This window comes from Capricornis sumatraensis, chromosome X (genome assembly GCF_032405125.1).
Source record: "Capricornis sumatraensis isolate serow.1 chromosome X, serow.2, whole genome shotgun sequence".
NCBI classification, from domain to species: Eukaryota; Metazoa; Chordata; class Mammalia; order Artiodactyla; family Bovidae; genus Capricornis; species Capricornis sumatraensis.
This window is the reverse complement of record NC_091092.1, coordinates 34,818,342-34,837,686: the sequence shown is the minus strand read 5'-3', so window position 1 is coordinate 34,837,686 and position 19,345 is coordinate 34,818,342. Positions and strand designations below refer to the sequence as shown.

The 19,345-nt window shown below is 39.7% G+C and overlaps 1 protein-coding gene across 1 annotated transcript in view; it reads right to left on the bottom strand.

The window, feature by feature from the left end:
- THOC2 (THO complex subunit 2) overlaps positions 1-10,894 on the bottom strand; it is a 135,085-nt gene extending 124,191 nt beyond the window's left edge. The window contains exon 1 of the mRNA XM_068962040.1: positions 10,824-10,894. Within this exon, the coding sequence (XP_068818141.1) occupies positions 10,824-10,894 (71 nt within the window). The remainder of the gene's footprint in view (positions 1-10,823) is intronic.
- Positions 10,895-19,345: the final 8,451 nt, after the last annotated feature.

Sequence of the window (19,345 nt, the reverse complement as noted above, 5' to 3'; positions counted from 1 at the left end):
GATAAATAAACTGGTACATTTACACAATGGAATATTATTCAGCACCATACAGAAATAAGCTATAAAGCAATGAAGCTATGAAAAGACATGGACATGGAGAAACCTTAAGTGCACATTAATAAGTCAATAAAGTCAATCTGAAAACTCTACACAGTGTGTTTCTAACTATACGTCATTCAGGAAAAGGCAAAACTATGGAGAGAGTAAAAAGTTCAATGGTTATCAGGGGCTGGGAAGAGAGATGAATAGGCAGAGCATAGAGGATTTTTAGGATAGTGAAAATACTCTGATACTATAATGATGGATACATGTCATTATGGTCTAAACCCATAAAATGTGCAACACCAAGAGTGAAAACAAAGGTAAACTATGAATTGGGGGCAATTATGATGTGTCAGTGCAGATTCAATTATAACTAATGTACCATTCTGGTGGGGAAATGTTGATAATGTGAGAGGTTATGCATGTGTGGGGATAGGGGGTAAATGGGAAATTTATGTATCTTTTTCTCAACTTTTCTGTGAACCTAAAACACCTGTTTTTAGAAAATAAGTATTAGGAAGGATATGAAGAAACTGCAAACCTTGTGCACTGTTCATGGGAATGTAAAATGGTAAATAGTACGGGGGTCCCTCAAATAAGCAAAAATAGAACTACCATACAACCCAGCAATCCCACTTCTAGGTATTTACTCATAAAATTTGAAATCAGGATATCAAAGAGGTATTTGCAGTCTCATATTTATTGCAGCATTATTCACAACAGCCAAAAGGTAGGGAAAAACCTAAATGTCCATCAACAGATGAGTACATAAAGAAAACCTCATGAATATACAATGGAACGTTATTCAATAATAAATCCTGTCATATACAACAACATGGATGAGCCATGAAGATAGTATGCGAAACAAAATAGTCACAGAAGGATAAATACTACATGACTCCACTTATATGAGGTATCTAAAGTAATCAAGCTCACAGAAACAAAAAGTAGAATTTCAGTGGTTGCCAGCGGCTAGAGGGGTAGAGAAATGGGAACCTGCTGTTCAATGTGTATAAATGTCAGCCATCCAAGATTAAAAAGATCTAAAGATGTGTTGTACATTGTGCTTATCGTTAACAATACTGTACTGTTTACTTAAAAATGTGTTAAGATTTATCTGTTATATGTTTGTATCTACAATAAAGAAAATGTCCTTAATGAATTTTATTAAATCCTAGCCCTGAGAACATGTTTTTTTAAGAATACATATTTTTAATATTCTATGTGACAAATTGGAAAGTATACATAAAACATTTTTGTCACACACCAAAATACCATGGTTGTCTCCAGGAAAATCACTTATGCAATTGTTTGAATTGTGAGCTGAACTAGCTGCTTTTTCACAGAACACCATTTTTACTTGAAAGTGAAAGTTGCTTCAAAGTGCCTGACTCTTTGCAACCCCATGGACTATACAGCCCATGGAATTCTCCAGGCCGGAATACTGGAGTGGGTAGCCTTTCCCTTCTCCAGGGGATCTTCCCAACCCAGGGATCAAACCCAGGTCTCCTGCATTGCAGGCGGATTCTTTACCAGCTGAGCCACAAGGGAAGCCCTTTTTACTTGAAAGAACTGACAAATTATGGTTATTCAGATTTGGGTCTTTGGCCGGAATTTTCTCAAAAATGAACCAAGTGAGCCAGTCACTTCCAGGGAAAAAGCTGAGAGTGTCTGTTGCCAATGATAAAAGGTAAGGTTTCAAACAAAAATTAGAATTTTGGAAAACTTTAATCTGGCACCATGGACTTGGCTAGTTCACAATTCATAAAAACTTCCCTGATTAGTTCAGTGAAGATACTGAAGAATGTGGGTTTTTATATTATACAATGCATTGTGTCATATTTGGAAGTGCTGCATCATTGGGTGAACCAGTATTTTCCAACTGACCAATGGAGGATTCTGCAAAATAATACATGGGTAAAACAGATTCCAAGTAAAAGAGAGACAACTGGATTTCAATTTAACAACATCCAAGGAGTACAGATATGATTTTAGGTTTGGCATTGTAACAAACCATTAAGAAACTACCATTTGACAAATTTTGACATGATATTAAAAAATATCTATAATTATCTGAAAAGACTACTAAAATTCTCTTCCTTTTGCCAACTATTTAAGTGTGAGGCTGAACTTTCTTCATATACATCCACCACGACAATATATTGCAACCCCCTACTTCACAGCACACATAAAAATCACCTCCAGTTAGGTAAGACTTAAAAAGGGAAAGCAACATAATGTTTCCAGAAAAGTCATAGGGTAGTTCATTAACCTTAGAATGGAGAGAAACTAGTAAACATAAAAAAGTACTACTCAGAAAGTAAAAGACAGATACATTTAACTACATTAAAATGAACAACTTCTACTCATTAAAAGTCATGACTGTAGAGTGGAAATACAAGCCTAAGAATAACAAGAGATTTGCCACACACAGTGTAACCCACTGAAAGAACTACAATTTATAGAAAGAACTATAAATCAATGAAAGAAATGTGAACAATCCAATCGAAAAATGGAAAAAAGATATAAAGAGATCTTTCACAATAAACCAAAATCCAAATGACCGATAATATACAAAAAGATGCCTATATAGCACATGGAACTCTGCTGAGTGTTACAGGGCTCCCTAGATGGGAGGGGAGTTCAGGGGAGAATGAATACGTATGTATAGCTGAATACTTTCACTGTTGTGAAACTATCACAACATTGTTAATCGGCTATACCCTAATACAAAATAAAAAGTAAAAAACAAAAAAACAGACGCCTATGCTACAAACAAACGCATATGCACAACAGAAACAGACTCAGATACAGAACACAAACTTGTGCTTACCAAAGGAGAGGGGTGGGAAGGAGACAGTTTAGGACTACGGGATTAACAAACTACTATGTATAAAATAGTTGTCATAGTAGTATAAAATAGCCTCCGCCCTGGTCGCTCAGCTGGTAAAGAATCTGCCTGCAATGCAGGAGACCCTGGTTCAATTCCTGGGTTGGGAAGATCCTCTGGAGAAGGGTTAGGCTACCCACTCCAGTATTCTTGGGCTTCCCTGGTGGCTCAGATGGTAAAAGAATCCGCCTAGAATGCGGGAGACCTGGGTTCAATCCCTGGGTTGGGAAAATCCCCTGGAGAAGAAAACCATTACCCACTCCAGTATTCTTGCCTAGAGAATTCCATGGACAGAGGATCCTGGTGGGTTAAAGTCCACGGGGTCACAAAGAGTCGGACACAACTGAGCGACTTTCACTTTCACTTTTCATGTATAAAATAAACAACAAGGACATACTGTGTAGCACAGAGAATTGTAGCCATTATCTTGTAATAACCTGTAAATGCAGTATAATCTGCAGAAATACTGAACTACTTTGTATACCTGAAACTAATAATGTAAATCAACTATACTTCAACTAAAAAAAAATTGGAAAAAATGCCTATGAAAATGTTGAAGAAAATAACATTAGATATATATATTGACAAAAAATTTACAGTGTGACAATGTTAGATGTTGGGCTTCCCAGGTGGCACAGTGGTATAGAATCTGCCTGCCAATGCAGGAGACGCAGGTTGATCCCTGGGTAGGGAAGATCCCCTGCAGTAGGCAATGACAATCCACTCCAGTATTTGTGCCTGGAAAATTCCATGGACAGAGGAGCCTGGAGGGCTACAGTCCATGGGGTTGCAAAGAATCGGACACAACTGAGCAACTGAGCACATAGCACAATATTAGATGTTAGCCAGGATGTGAAGGTGAACTCTCATACACTGCTGATAGGAGTATATTTTGAAATAGTGTGGCAGTATCTAGTAAAGTTGGTGTATGTGTACCTGTGTACACCAAAATACCTGTATAAGAATAGCTCTATTGGCTGTGTTGGCAACAGCCAAAAACTCAAAACAACAAACTTGTTCATCAGTAGCATAAGAGATAAAGTATGGTATAGTTATACAATGGAGCATCTTATAACTATGAAAATCCAAGAACTGCAAATACTCGCAAAATACAAATGAATCCTAAAGACATAATGTTGATCAAAAGCAGTCAGGAACAATTAGAACACATCCTCTATGATTTCACTTATATGAAATTCAAAAAGAACAAACTTAAACTTATTTGGTAGCAAAACTGTAAATAAAAACAAGAGGAAGCCATAAATGTCAGTTATCACAGGGGAGGTGAAAGAGTACAAAAAGGAAGGGGGATTAGAGCTGGGTATGAGTTACATGAGTGTGCATCTTAGTGATTCTTTGAGCTCTACATTTAAACTTTAGGCACTTTTCTGTATTTTTTTAATTTCACAATTTAGAAAAAGTAATTGTTATTACAAGCTGTACAAAACTCAAAAAAAGGAGAACCAACGAATGCATATGTTTATTTTTTTAAGTCTAGCAATCCAGTCAATAAAGCAAGTAACTATAAAACTGACAGAATGTGCTTATATATCACATCTAAGGTGAAATATGATGCCACATTACAACCATCCACAGAGGGATTACCTACTTTGCAGATTATGCGTGCCCTTGCAGTTCACCTCTCTTGTGTCTTTTATTTCACGACTCCATCATCAGGATAAGCAGGGTAAGGTTCAATGGCCTTTTCCAGGTCAAAAATTCATCTGTAGGTCTCACAAAATCATTTTCAAAACCAAAGAACAAAAATCCCTTGCCAACAGACAACTATTACTAAATCTGCATAGTTTGAAAATCTCATTTAGTTGTTAGTTTTTAATCAACTCCTATTAAAAGAACAAAAATTTTCGGAGAGCCCCTTAGAAATGGTAAAATAAGGCAGTTTAAGTTTAACTCCAAGTACTTTCAACTATTTCTCCTGAGAACCAGATAGGCCTTCCAATGTGCTAAGACAGTGGGTAAGCTTTAATTTCTCCAAGTAAGTTAAACCTACAATGAGCTTATCTCAAATATGAAACAAAATCAGTCTTCATTACATTAGGCAATACAAAAATATCTGCTTCAGACTAGCATCAGAGAATATAACCTAAAAATGCCTGACACCTAGCTCCTTTTTGTTCAGAGTAAATATGTAAGACAGTGCATCAAGGCTGCTTCAGTATTTGCCATAAAGTACTGAAACAATCCCCTCCCCCACCGTGGTTTTCACTGTCCCCATAGGTTCAATTGCCTTCAGAATGTAGTAGCAGGAAATATTGCAACTTTGACAGAAGAATGCAAGGAAATCCAGTAACTCATCTTTCCCTTTGTACCCTGGCTACTAAAAAGCAAGGTCAAATATTCTTTCTTACAGTGAATCTGTCTGCTTATTCACATTTTCAATAGCTTTATTTTCTATTTGTTTTAACAAGCTTAATGCAAATGTCTTTTGCTATAATCCTTCCAGTGGGGAGGGGCAAATGTCAGTGTACCAAATCCCACTTAATCTAATGGTACAGTCATTGTTACATAATTTTTAAAAATAACTGAAATGTAATTCCATCTTGTCAGTCACAAAAGCTACAAACATATTCATTAGGATGCAGATGATAATGTCATCGTGCACTATTAATTAGCATCTTAAAGATTCACTCAAACTGTGTAAGGAATCACTGATGGGTTATTACATTATATAAAGCAACTTATTTGTCTAACTTTTATTTCCCTAGTATAAAATACTTCTTCCCTAGGTGTTGGAGGAAACTAAAAACTCACTAAGAATTTTCCCCCAATCAGTAGATTTGACCCAGCTTTTCCCCTAAGTCCTCCCACTAATAGAAGATTATGAAGTATCCTTAAAGAAACAACCCTGTTTCAGAATGCTGCATGTCTTACTACACCTCTTGTACAGTTTAGTACTCTATCCTAAATCTTAAGAGGAGAAAAACAAAACTTCAACAGTTGCCCATTTTAATATGGCTTTAAAAATAATCAAATATTCTGCCTTGGAAAAAATTCAAATGACTATTTTAGTCCCTTAATAACCTCCAAATAATTGAGTTTACCATTTTTTCCTCTTTTATGACAGTTTGGTGCTACAGTGGAGGTGCGACGTCAGGCCCCTGAGAACAGAGAGTCTACTTTCTGTCAAAGATATATGAAACTTAAACTGAATAAAATGTCTTAAGTTCTTCCAAGAACTTAAGCATTTTGTGAATACTCTTTAACATGAGTATTTGACTTTCCATCTTACTTGATCCTATTTTCCAGTAAAGAAACACAACATAAGCCTGAACTATTGGATTATACACAACATCTCAAAGCTGCTTCTACATATAAAAAAACTGATGTAGATCTGTGCTTCAACTAATTTTTAAAAACAAAACAAAAGGTGGCTAAACTTTGTTAAGCAAGTGTTACCTCTATTATCATTGACAGGAGACATAAACCAAAAAAATGAGTATTAGGACATATAGTTTTATCTCAAAACATGCATTTAAGAAAATGAAAATATGCACTTATGAGGAGGAAAAGGAACAGGAAATGTTAAAGACAACAGAAGTTCCTGCACACAAGTACATTAATAGCACTCATGCTACTTTAGTTAAAGAACAATTTTTCTAACAAAAAAAGAAAGCAGTAGCCCAGAAAAACCTCCTGACACTGCTACATTTTCTGAAGAATGAATTTCTCTTCCCAGGGAAATAGACCAAGACTTATACTTGTGAACATAGGTCAAAATGAGAAAACAAATGAAAATGAAAACTAAGACATGAAGAAATGGTTTCAGATAAAGCTTCATATAAACTTAGAGCACGCTTTGAAGGAAAAAAAAGACAAATATTAAAACAAAATTTCTTAGACTGTTTGCTATAAACTCCCTCCTCCTACTTTGCTCCAAAAAATTCAGGTCAGACAACATTTAATGAACATCCAAATGCCCTTCCATTAGTTCTGGAATATGTCAAATCATCCAGTAGCAGATGAAGAAAAGAATGGCAACCAAAACATTTGGCCATTAAATTTTAAAACTGTATTATTGCCTGTGGGTGTGTGTGCTCAATCATGTCCAACTCTCTGCCACCCCATGGACTGTAGCGCACCAACCTCCTCTGTCCATGGAATTTTCCAGGCAAGAATACTGGAGTGGGTTGCCATTTCCTCCTCCAGGAGATCTTCCCAACCCAGGGATCAAACCCACATCTCCTGCATTGGCAGATGAATTCTTTACTGCTGAGCTACTGAGGAATAAGGTAACGCCCAACAAAAATGTTTACTTGATATGTAAATTTTTTAAAGAAAAAGAATCAAGTTATTTAAACAAATACTTGATATTCAACAAATATAAGTATTTTGAAATAAGTATTGACATGAGGCTAACATCTTCAGATTAAGAGCTTGGAATATAACTCCTCCATTAAGGTTGCTTGTGACACAAAGAAATGCTGGGCTCAATGTGTTAAAGATGTCTACTAGAAATAAAATTCTCCCCTAGATCTACCAGTACACGCAAGTTTATTAGCTTAATCATGGCAAATCCTATGATAATATGAAATAATCAAGAAACTTAAGCTCTAATTCCAAAATTAAAGTGATTAAATCCATATCTTGCATATGTCACAGAATTTCAAAGAGTTTGCATTAAGATGTGAAACTCTGAAGAGTAGATCAAAGTATTACTGCAAAGGACACTTAATTATGTTTTCAGAGTCCTTTGTGCTTTTGCTATCTCTTGGAAAAGATCATTTTAAGAGTTCTGTAATTTACCATTAAAAACATAATCAGTATCTCTGGAAATAGGTTAGCTAGGTATGTGACGGACCATTCACATGGGCAAAATACAGTTTTTCTTTTCTCCCTAGTTATCTAACAAAACTTACTCTTCAAAGCCAAGACTTTCCATATTAACTGACAGCTGCTTTTCATGAGGCACAAATAAGAATTGCCCTCTCAATGTTACAATACACCCCATACAGCTCATATGTTCCTTTAACACTGTGCTGCTGAACTTGATACAACTCCCAGAATACAGACTTATAGAAAGTAACAGACAAGAAATGAACTTACACCTCATGAAAAATATCATGACTTTTGGTCAACTTAAAGCTCATCTGTTAACTTTTCTCATTAAAAAGGAAAAATCCACTGAAGATATAATTTTAAATACTGATCAATCTCAAAAGCCAAATATGTAAATGGATTCACTAATAATTTGGTAGCATATTATCTTTTTAACATTTCTGGTTGCTGGTTCATATTCTAAGAAGCTGTTTCCAGAGAAAGGAAAAGATTTTTTGTAATATATTTATACCATTTTTTATAATAAAATGAAAACGCCAACTCTATAGTTAGCAAGATAAAAAACTCCAAAGTTAGACTATATGCAATGAAGTTTCCAAAGAGGGAAAAGAGGTCAAATGAAGACTAAGTACTGGATGGTGATGAGTTTGACTATTTAAAATATTTCATTATGTCACACAACTATTTAAAATACTTCATTAATGTCACACGACTCTCTTCATGTAACAGAACAGTTATAAAATTGAATATACTAATCTGGATCTACTATAATTCAAACTACATTCCACAAGCCATGCAATAACTACATACACCTAAATTCGAATAACAGTTTTGAAGCAGCTCTTCAAAAAGACAGAAATTATGATGGATAGCATGGATCATGTAAATATGCATAAAGTGAATCCAAAATTCCAATTCTGATTAGATATTTCAAACTCCTACATGACTTTTTCTTCAACCATTGCCAGTCAAAAGCCAAGCAGAATTTTATCTCCTAGCCCTAATACCACTCACTCTAAGATGGGAATAACAGTAAAACTGTCAAAAACAGCAGGAAGGAGCAAGCTAAGTAATCCACAAAGATGACAGTCCCCAAATAACTAAGTTGACTTTAAGAGTAAACAAAGTAACAATAAACTGGTGTACCCGTTTGGGATGGGGGGGGAATGGGGTGGTTATCCTACTCTCATATAGATGAAAATGATGCTTCGCTTTGGTAACTTCTCATCCTGCCTTCCCCGCACACAAGGCACTTTAACAGCTACTTGTTAACTAGCACGTACAAGGATGTGCAAAATGTTCCTAACAGTTAAAAGTGAATGGTTATCAAACAGACTTCCCTGTCAGTTCATAAAACAATAAGCTCCCTAAGCAGACGCTAGAGCGGCTGGAGGGAGGGGGATAGAGGACGGGGACGGGAGGGTTGAACCAAAAGAAACGTGAGACACAGTCCCCACTCTTAAAGGATCACTCAATTCGTTGGAGTCCATGAGATTACATGAAAGAATCAGAGACGAATTAATTGCTAACCTGAGTAGTACAGACTTTTAAGTGCAAGAGCTGTTCAGAGAAGCTGAAATATCTAAAGACTGCAATAATAATATTACTTGTAATAGTAGTTATCACTTGAGCACTTACTATAAGCCAAATGCTTTACAGGCATTAATCTTCGCAACAATCCTTTGAGTACTTATTATTCCCAATTTACTCAAGGGGAAACGGTCACAGTGGCTAAGGAACTTACCCAAGGTCACCTGGCTAGTTAAGTGGCTAAAACTACCGCCTACCCCGGCGATCCAATTCTAGCGCTCACACTAAGACTTCGGAAAGTAGCGCGAGTGCGGACGGGGGCTGGGGAGGGTCACGAAGGCTGGCGCGGGCCATGTAGGCTGGCGCGAGTCGTGTAGGCTGGCGCGATTACACGCGCAAGATCCGGCAACACGTTCCCCGCGTTTGGTCCCGGTACCGAAGTTCGAAAGATCGTATTTTTCGCACGGGCAACCGTAAACTGACTACCGGGCAGGGAGGGGAGGGGAGGCGGGGTCGCGCAACCACGCGGAAAACAGCTAATGAAGAGTTAATCTCATACCCGGCTGAGCTTTAACTAATAAAGCGATCCAGAGAAAGACATTCGCAATAAGTCATTTGTTTTAAAATCTGGGGTTTGTTCCGCCGCTTAAACGAATTTTCCCCCCGAGACAGACAGAGCCGAAATTTGGGGCAAGGAAATCACGGGTTATGGCAGATTACGGTCTTCTGTGTTACGGAAAGAAAGAGGAAAAACACCCAAGTTTTATGACTACAGGAAACACGTTATTCTAGGTACCCGAGAGCCTTGGAGAGTTGCCAAAATTAGTTGCAGTCCCAGGACAAAATGGGGTTTAGGAAACATTTAATGACGAAAAAGTTGATTCCAAGCCGAAATGGCCCTGAGATGGAAAGACGGAGCAAAGAAATGCAGGTACATCTTGGAGAAAGCGGCGATGCTTGCTGCACTTCGCCCATAGACAGCGGCGCCACGAGGGGCCGGGACGGTCTGGGAAATCGCTCCCCAGGAGGGCGAGAGGTGCCAAGCAAGGTCCTTCCCGAGGCCCTGGGCGGAAAGGAGGGGAGGGAGTCCGGGACGGTCCGGACTTCGGGCAGAAGAGGCGCCGGGCTCCAAACTGCAGAGTCGAACGGGTGCAGAGTAAAGCAATGGGACAGAGAGAGACGGAAAGTCGGAACCCTCCTGGCGCGGCCCGGTAAAGAGAAAGGAGCCAAGTGAGCTCAGCGAAGAGGGGGACAAAAAGAGACGGAGCGAGAGCGCGGGGACCCGCAGGGACAAAACGGGGAGTTCTGCTAAGAGGCTAAAAAAAGACAAGCTTTGGCGGGCAGCAGGGCTTTAAGAGGAGCCCAGGGAAGGCAGGAGATCGGCGGCAGTTACCAGCACCTCTCCTTCCCGAGTTCGAAACTCCCAGTCAAGCATCCACACCCGTCACCCAGATGGGGGAGGGGACACCTCTTCCCCCCCCCCCCACCTCCAGCCAAATGTGAGAGCACTGCTGACGCCCGAGCCCGGCCCGGCGGAGCGCTCTCCTCCAGCCCGGTCACTCACAATTCGCCTCTCCCTGATTTCTCCCAGTTCTTTATCCACTCTACAGGAACCACCACAGTTGCGGCCGCCATCTTCCCCTCACTAGTAGCAGAGGCCCGGATGTGTAGCACGCGAGCGAGGGGTCAAAGGGGAGCACCGCCCACGGGGAATGCCGGGAGCCGCGAGTTCGGTTTTTTTATTTCCCGCCCCACTTTCCACCCCACCCTGCGGAAGCCCGAGGCTCTGCCACCAACCAGGTGGCTGGGACCCATGGGTCCCGTCGCACAGTGACTACGCTGGCCGCGCCCTCTGCAAACCTGGCCCCACTTCCCTTTAGAGCAGAAAAAAATGCCATCCCCAGGCCAACTCGTAGCCTTTATCTTCTTTCCTCGTCTCTACTCCAGACCACTAATTCAAACTTGTGTTTTTAAAGCACCTAATGTGTGCTAGACACTGGGGATAGAGAAATAATAAGCCATGATTCCTACCCTCAACGAGCTCAGTCTATGGGGAAGACAAATATATAAGCAGATCAATTACAATACACCCTGCTAACAGCTGAGATCAAAGAAATTAGTCGGAGAAAAGGCAACCGATTACTTCGCACCAGGCATTTTGCTGTTGCTGCTGCTGCTGCTGCTAAGTCGCTTCAGTCGTGTCCGACTCTGTGCGACCCCATAGACGGCAGCCCACCAGGCTCCCCCGTCCCTGGGATTCTCCAGGCAAGAACACTGGAGTGGGTTGCCATTGCTTTCTCCGAGGCATGAAAGTGAAAAGTGAAAGTGAAGTCGCTCAGTCGTGTCCGACTCTTAGCGACCCCATGGACTGCAGCCTTCCAGGCTCCTCCTCCCATGGGATTTTCCAGGCAAGAGTATTGGAGTGGGGTGCCATTGCTGTTATGAGGGTTATAATCTTGTGAGAGAGCAATCGGCCTGGGCAACACTCGGAGCCACCAGCGCTGACACTGCATCAACCGCTATTACTGAAACCTTAGGCAAAACTAGGGGGCGCAAGTAACAAGAGAAACAACTTGTTTACATTCCAATATCTCAAAGTAGCTCCCGAGGAGACACTTATTTCAAAGGGCGAAATAGAAACTTTACGGTCGGAAAACATGGCAGATACCCTCCTAATTTTGATAAAAAAAATAAGCATTCCCATACATTAGACAAATGGGCGTCATATGCCTTCTGATGAGGTGCTAAGAAAAACTCTAACCAATTTTGTAGTATTCATCATACCAAAATTCGCATAACCTGAATTTAATCACGAAGGGCCATCAGACAAGCCAATATTAAGGACAGTCTAACAAAATTATTGGCTTGCATTCTTCAAAATCATCAAGGTCACTAAAGACAAAGATATATTGAGGAACTCTTCCAGATGAACGAAAACAATAGAACTGATCCCCAGCCAAACAAATTATTTTGCTAAAAAGGGGTCAATTGACCAGATTCGAATATCTGTAGATTAAGTAATAATACTGTATAAATGTCCACTTAATACTCGTTTTGTGGTTATGCGAAAGTCCTTAAGAAAATATGACGTATTTAGAGATAATTGGGGCATTGTGCTGCAACTTTAAAATGTTTCAGAAAAGAACGAAGGATGATTAAGCAAATGTAAAATATTAACGTTTTAGGAATGTGGGTAAAGGACTGAACAGATTCTCTGTTCTATTTGTGCAGCTTTTCAAAGTAAAGAGGTCTTTTTTAAAAAGTGTTTGAAAATTTAGAAAATACAGACATAAGAAATGAAGAAATTCTACCATACATGTATTAATGTATGAACTTTAGAACTAATATCGTCTATATTTGGCAAGTTTTATCAAATGAACCAGGTTCATTTGCATTGAAAACCTGTTGAAGGTTTTCAATACAGGCTGTATTTAGAATAAGTTCAGGGAAATGCTACATTGTTTATTATTATTGTTTTTCATCAGCTATATGTAGTCTTCTACTGTCCTGATTCTGAAATTCTAAAATACACCATTCAGTTTCTTTTTTTTTCTTTTTTTTTTTCACCATTCAGTTTCAATGACATCTCCAAAAAAAGAAAAAAATTATTTTGCCACTTCAAGGAGATTCCCTCTGAGCTTTTCATTTTTCATTATTCCCAAAAACTAAAAAACATTGTTAAAGTGAACAGAATGGTACAGTGAATCTTCATTGTACCATCATCCTCCCTAAAAAGTTTAAAATCATTGTTATAGGATGGCTTCTGTGATCCAAGAAGAACTATTCTGTTGTTTATGTATACTTCACTGTATAATCTACAGCAGTGGGCACTATCCACATTTGGGGTCAGATAATTCTTTGGGGAAGGTAGGGGGAATCCTATGCATTGTAGAATGTCTAGCCTAGACCCACTAGATGTCAGTCACACCTTCCACACCAGTTGTTACAGCAGTATTTCCAGACATCACTCAATGTCTCCTGGAGTATAAAATAGCCCCCTGTTGAGAGCCACTGAGCTATAATATTCTGCCATATTGTGGTTTACCTTGCCACTGTATCACAGTGATTTCTTCTTCCAAACACTGAACTGTGTGCAGCATGCATATTACTCAGTATCCCACAAATGTGGTATGATCTGACTGCAGCGATGTCCTCTGAGGTTTTCCCCTCTCCCAGAGCCTGCAGAACTATTTTTACATGGTATGATGACTCCTTTAGGAATTGCTCACAACTAATTGGCTTTCTTGCTCCATAAGATTGCAAAGCTATCACATGTTTAGCATCCTTGTTGTTGGCTTGCCTGTTCTTTGCTATCAGCATCTGGCATTGTCTCAGCAGCTGGGAGTACTGTTCCCTGGTGATCTCACTGGTTCTTGGGTACCAATGGACTAGACAGAGAGTGAGGTCTATGGTGAAGGCTAGGGATTGGGTAGTTTCAATATTGAGAGTCTGACTCCTGGAGTGACTGGCTGCTTTTAGGTAATTGTAAGATCAAGCAATTTTTTATCATCTCAGTGACAATAGATAATGGGACCCAGAAGGAAACACATGAAAGCAAAACAAGATAAATAAAATAATCAAAATAATAAATCCATGCACTTTGTGGGACTGTCCCATGAATGCTGAGTATTAGTAATGGGTTTTTATTAACTGAAGACTTAGTTATGTTAAATATACATATTAAGTTTCTAGGATAACCACTACAAACATAATCATATTATATATCTTCCAGACTACCAGAGGGGGAAAAAACTAAAAGAGAGAAAGAGAAAGAAACCAATCAATCCCCAAGAAGGCAAGAAAGGAAGGGAAATTTTTTAGAAAAGTGGAATAGAGGAAGAAATTTAAATCTACCAATTTAAACTTAAAGATATCAATAATTGCATAAAATGTAAATTAACAAAATGCTCCAGTTAAAAATAAAGATTATCAGTCTGGGTTTAAAGAAGTCTAGCTATTTTTAAAAGACATCTCTAGGGGCTTTTCCCTGGTGATCCAGTGGTTGGTAATCCACCTTGCAATACAGGGGATGTGGGTTCGATCCTTGGTGAAGGAACTGAGATCCACATGCCGTGGAGCAACTAAGCCCCTGCACCACAACTAAGACACAAACAGATAAATATTAAAGAAAAAAAGAGAGAGATCTCTAAAACACAGGGACACAGAAAGTTTGAAAGTAAAACTAATGGGGAAAATACACCAGGAAAATACTAAGACCTACAAAAATTAAACTGTTATAGCTAGATTAATATCAGATAAAATAGACTCTAAGAAAAAAAATAATTACCAAACTTTGAGGATTACAAAATATTGATAAAAATTTCAATTCACCAAGAAAATGTAACCATCCTAATCTTGAATATAATCAACCACTTTGAAATATATGAACATATAACAGAACTACAAAGAGAAATAGACAAATCTACCACAGCAGTGAGTCTTTAATTCATCTCTCCTAGAGACTGATAGATAAAACAGAATAAAAATGTCCATAAAGATGTAGACTATTTGAACATCAAATGAGCAAGTTTGATGTTGTAGATATACAAAGAATGCTGTACCTAGCAACTGGAAAATAAACATCCTTTATAAGAACACATACAGATTGTACACTGAGCAAAAGCACCTAGCCAAAGGGACAAGTGAGGGTCAAACATTTATCCCGTGCTTCACTTGCCAAACCACATGCTCAGGTGTGCTGCTGCATTCACCTGGAAGAAAGGGCACATTTTCCTAATTCACATAAAGGCAGTGTGTCAGTGAGTGGTAGTCCAGCACATAGAACATTTATGATAATTAACCACATACTACATTTAAAAAGGCAAATGGCAACAGATTTCAAAGAATCAGTCTTATATAGTTCACATTTACTGACCACAATGCTATTAAATTGGAAATCAATAACAGAAAGCTTAACAACAAAAAAAAAAAAAACCCTATGTTAGAAAATGTAAAAAGATACTTTGAAATATGTCACAGGTCAAGGAAAAAGTTCATACTAAAAATTAGAAAATACTCTGAACAGAGAAATAATGGAAATATTACACATCAAAACTAACAGAAAAAATGATGCATTGCAGCTAAAGTGGTATTTAGAAATTTATGCTCTTAAACCTTTGTATTATTAAAGAAACAAGGCTTGAAAAATAAAAAGCTAAGCATCTAATCTAAGAAGTTACAAAAAAACAATACAGAATAAATAGAAGAAAGCAGAAGTAAGGATATTTTTAAATAGAAAATATTAATAAAAAGAAACCATCCAAAAAAATCAAATAAAACCCCAAACTGGTTGGTTGAAAAGTCTAATAAAACTGACACACCTCTGACGAGACTGAGTATATAAAAGAAGAGAGAGGTACATATAAACAAATACTAAGGATTGTATCAGTTTGGTTCATGACAGAAAACAGATGACATACTCAAAGGGGATAATTAAAGAGAATTTAATAAAGGAACCATGAACAGGAGTGTGAGCAAGATTTGTTGCTGTGATGTAGTTGCTAAGTCATGTCCAACTCTTTTGTGACCCCAGTGGACTGTAGCCTGCCAGGATCTTCCGTCCATGGGATTTCTCAGGCAAGAATACTGGAGTGGGTTGCTATTTTCTTCTCTAAGGTATCTTCCCAACCTAGGTATGGAGCCTGCGTCTCCTGCATTGGCAAGTGAGTGGGCAGGATTAGGGAAAACCAAAAATGGATGGTAAAATACCTCATGAATAGCAGTCCTGGGAGACATTAGCACCCCTAAGCCTGAAGGGACAAGTGGAGGGAGTGGGTCCCCAAAACTAAGGTGACAAGGAAAAAATGAAATAATAAGGAACGGAATATTCAACAGGAAGTGTGGCCTTCTGTCAAAGAATAATTACCAACTCATGTCCTAGCAGGGAGGGAGTCTGGGGAATAAATACCCTGACCTTTCTGTCCTTTGACCATTTTATCTCCTGCTGATCCCTCCCACTGGCTGATGGCTACCACAAGCCATAATACAAGGGCCATGGAAAACATAGTTAGTATGCGTCAGGGGACGAAGCAGGGTGGAAAAGGATGGAAAGTGGATTTTGAAAGGGAAAACAGAATTTCCAGCACTTTTGCTGGAATGACCATTCCTTTTGCCCCTCCACACCACTCCTGCCCTTTGTCCAGAAGAAGAACCCGTGGCCTCAAACAAAATGTACAAAGTCCCATCAGCTACTGTATCAGTGCACGGTGATATTGATTTGTTCATACTTCTACATGGAATCTAAAATATTAGCCACTAAAAAGATATATTTTGGCTACCTGATGCGAAGAGCTGACTCATTTGAAAAGACCCTGATGCTGGGAAAGATTGAGGGCAGGAGGAGAAGGGGATGACAGAGGATGAATGAGATGGTTGGATGGCATCACCGACTCAATGGACATGAGTTTGAGTGAACTCCGGGAGTTGGTGATGGACAGGGAGGCCTGGCGTGCTGCGATTCATGGGGTCGCAAAGAGTCGGACATGACTGAGCAACTGAACTGAACTGAACTGAAAAAGATAAATAAAATAAAATATTAACCACTAGTAGTGCTTTTTAGATAAAGCAGAAGAGAAAACATAGTTGCTGTCATCCTGTTTCTTGGCTGGAAACAAGCTCAGAGTTGATCGTCATAGCTTCCTTTTCTGCTCACCACTCCATGCTGCCCTTGCCCTCTGTCAGCATCTCAGTAGGACAGGATATATTACCTGGTGGAATGCCCTAACCTTCATCCCTACAGGATCTGACTTCCTATAATCTCACTTGACTGGATTGCCAGTTTTCCTTGACCAGTACTACTGAGCAAGGGAGTGATAAGATGCACTCCAGTGAAGCCCTTGGGTTCTAGACATAGTTCTCCTTGTCTCCATGGTGTAGCAGCAACCTAATCTGCCTTTGCTAATCAGGATAGACCACCCTGGTCTATATAGTGACCCCCTGTCTGTCTGTTAGTTCAAAAATATTAGGAGCACAAAATGGCCAGAGAGAAGTATCAGCTTCTAAAACAGGAATGCTGGTACAAGCATTTCTCCCTGGGGCATTAGAACCTCTTAACCCACTGAGTCCAAGATGTAGGGATAGGAAAATAATTATTTCTCCAGTGAGAGGGGTCATTCCCACATCCACCTCTTGAACCCTGGACCCACACCTTTGGTCTGTGAGGGAGATGAAGTGATGTATTGGCTACTGGTTTGAAGCATGTACTAGTTTCTGTCGGACAGTACCCTGAACTTGCAGGCTGTGGCACCATAGCAGCCTTCAGCAGGAAGTGTCACCATTCTTTCAAGCCAGTTGTTTCTGGGTGGTGGGACATGTGATAAAACCAATGAATTTCCGTGGGGATGAGCCTATTGCCACACTTCCTTTCTACTCAACTGAGTTCCTCTGATGCAAGCAGCTTTAGGTGGGATACCATAGGGATGAATCGGGCATCCTGTGAGTCCACATGGTGGTGCTGGCAGAAGCATTGCAAGTGTGAAAAGCAAATCCATATTTGGAATATGCATCTATTCCTATGAAGGCAGTGGGTGCTTCCTCGGTGATGGAAGGGTTCAGTGTAACCAATCCACCAACAGTGACTATCTGGTCTTCCTGGGGAATGGTGCCAGCTTGGTGCCTCAGTGTTTGGTCTGCTGATAAGCCAGCTGCCAATTCAAAGTAGTAGTAGGCACATGAGCATTGGTGAGGGAAGACCCTCAACAGACACCCCATCCCAGCTGCCATGGCCATTTTGTACATGCGCCTACAGAGCAAGCAAGAGGGCAGTTGAAGAAAGAGGCTAACATCAAGACAAGACTTCATCTATCCACCAACCTCTTTACTAGATCTCCTAATCACCAAATTTCTTTTTCTTTCCTCACACTTCACCATCCAGCCAGCTCATTAGCCTCTGCCCTTGAATCAGTCTGCATCAGTTTATTGGGGCATTTCTCCTTCCACCAAATAGACAATCAGGTGTCTCTTTGGGATGTACTACTTGGGAGGATTTTCCCTTACTTCTGTCTTTAGGAGCCATCTCTGAGCAGGGCTGTCAGACAGCTGTGTCCCACCTCTACCAGCTGCCAGCCTACCATGGAGACCCACCTATAAACCCATGGGCCTACCTTTTCTTGTTCTGCTAAATGATAGTAGAGGACTCTCCTTAGGCCATATGTGTGTGCTGGTGGAGAGACAATGGTGCAGTAGGAGCCACTTCCTCATTCATTCTGATTTTTATCTACCAGAATCTGATTTCATAGACAATTTCCATTTAACAATGCAATGCTGCTACACATGACTATTTGACGACAGAGTGGATTAGAAAACACACAGCTCATAATAGGCAGTTGAAATCAGATAGTCTCTTGGTGTCCTGCAGTCAGGAATTCAGTGACCACCAGGGCCTGGTAGCCATCTAGGTGTTACCTTTCAAATGGGAAGTAATTGTGAAGTAGGGAAGCATGGCTTACTTCAACACCCAAAGGGACTGTGCTGTGCCACTTCTTTTGAGGCTTCGTAGAACATTTCTGTCACAAATTCCTCCAAAACCATCGGGTCTGCAGAGTCCAAAGGCCCAAGTAACAGAGCAGCACACAGTGCAACCCAGATCTGCTGCTTTTCTTGCTTCAGTTTCCACCCAAAATTGGCAACTTTACGGGTTGCTTGGTAAATGGGTCAGAGCAGCATGCCCAAATATGGTAGATGTTGCTTCCAAAATCCAAAGAGGCCTACCAAATATCAGTTTCCTTCCTTGTGATAGATTGCAAGGAAACAACAACTCATCTCCTTAGAAGAGAGATCCTGACATTGCCTGGATCACTGGACCTCTATAAATGTCATCCATTTAGCAAGCCCCTGAAATTTCATAGGGTTTATTTCCTGTCCTCTGGCCATAAGGCATCTAGGTGCTTGATTCTTCCTGCCCCTCAGGCTCATTAGTATAATGCCATCAGTGTAATGGACCAGCATTATGTCTGGGATAAAAAGACAATGGACTTCCTTCTGGAGTAAATTATGACTGAAAACAGCATAGTGTAACATAGCCCTGAGGTAAGAGTGAGAGCAAACTATTTCTGATTATCTCTACTGATTATATTTGCTAAGGCAGCA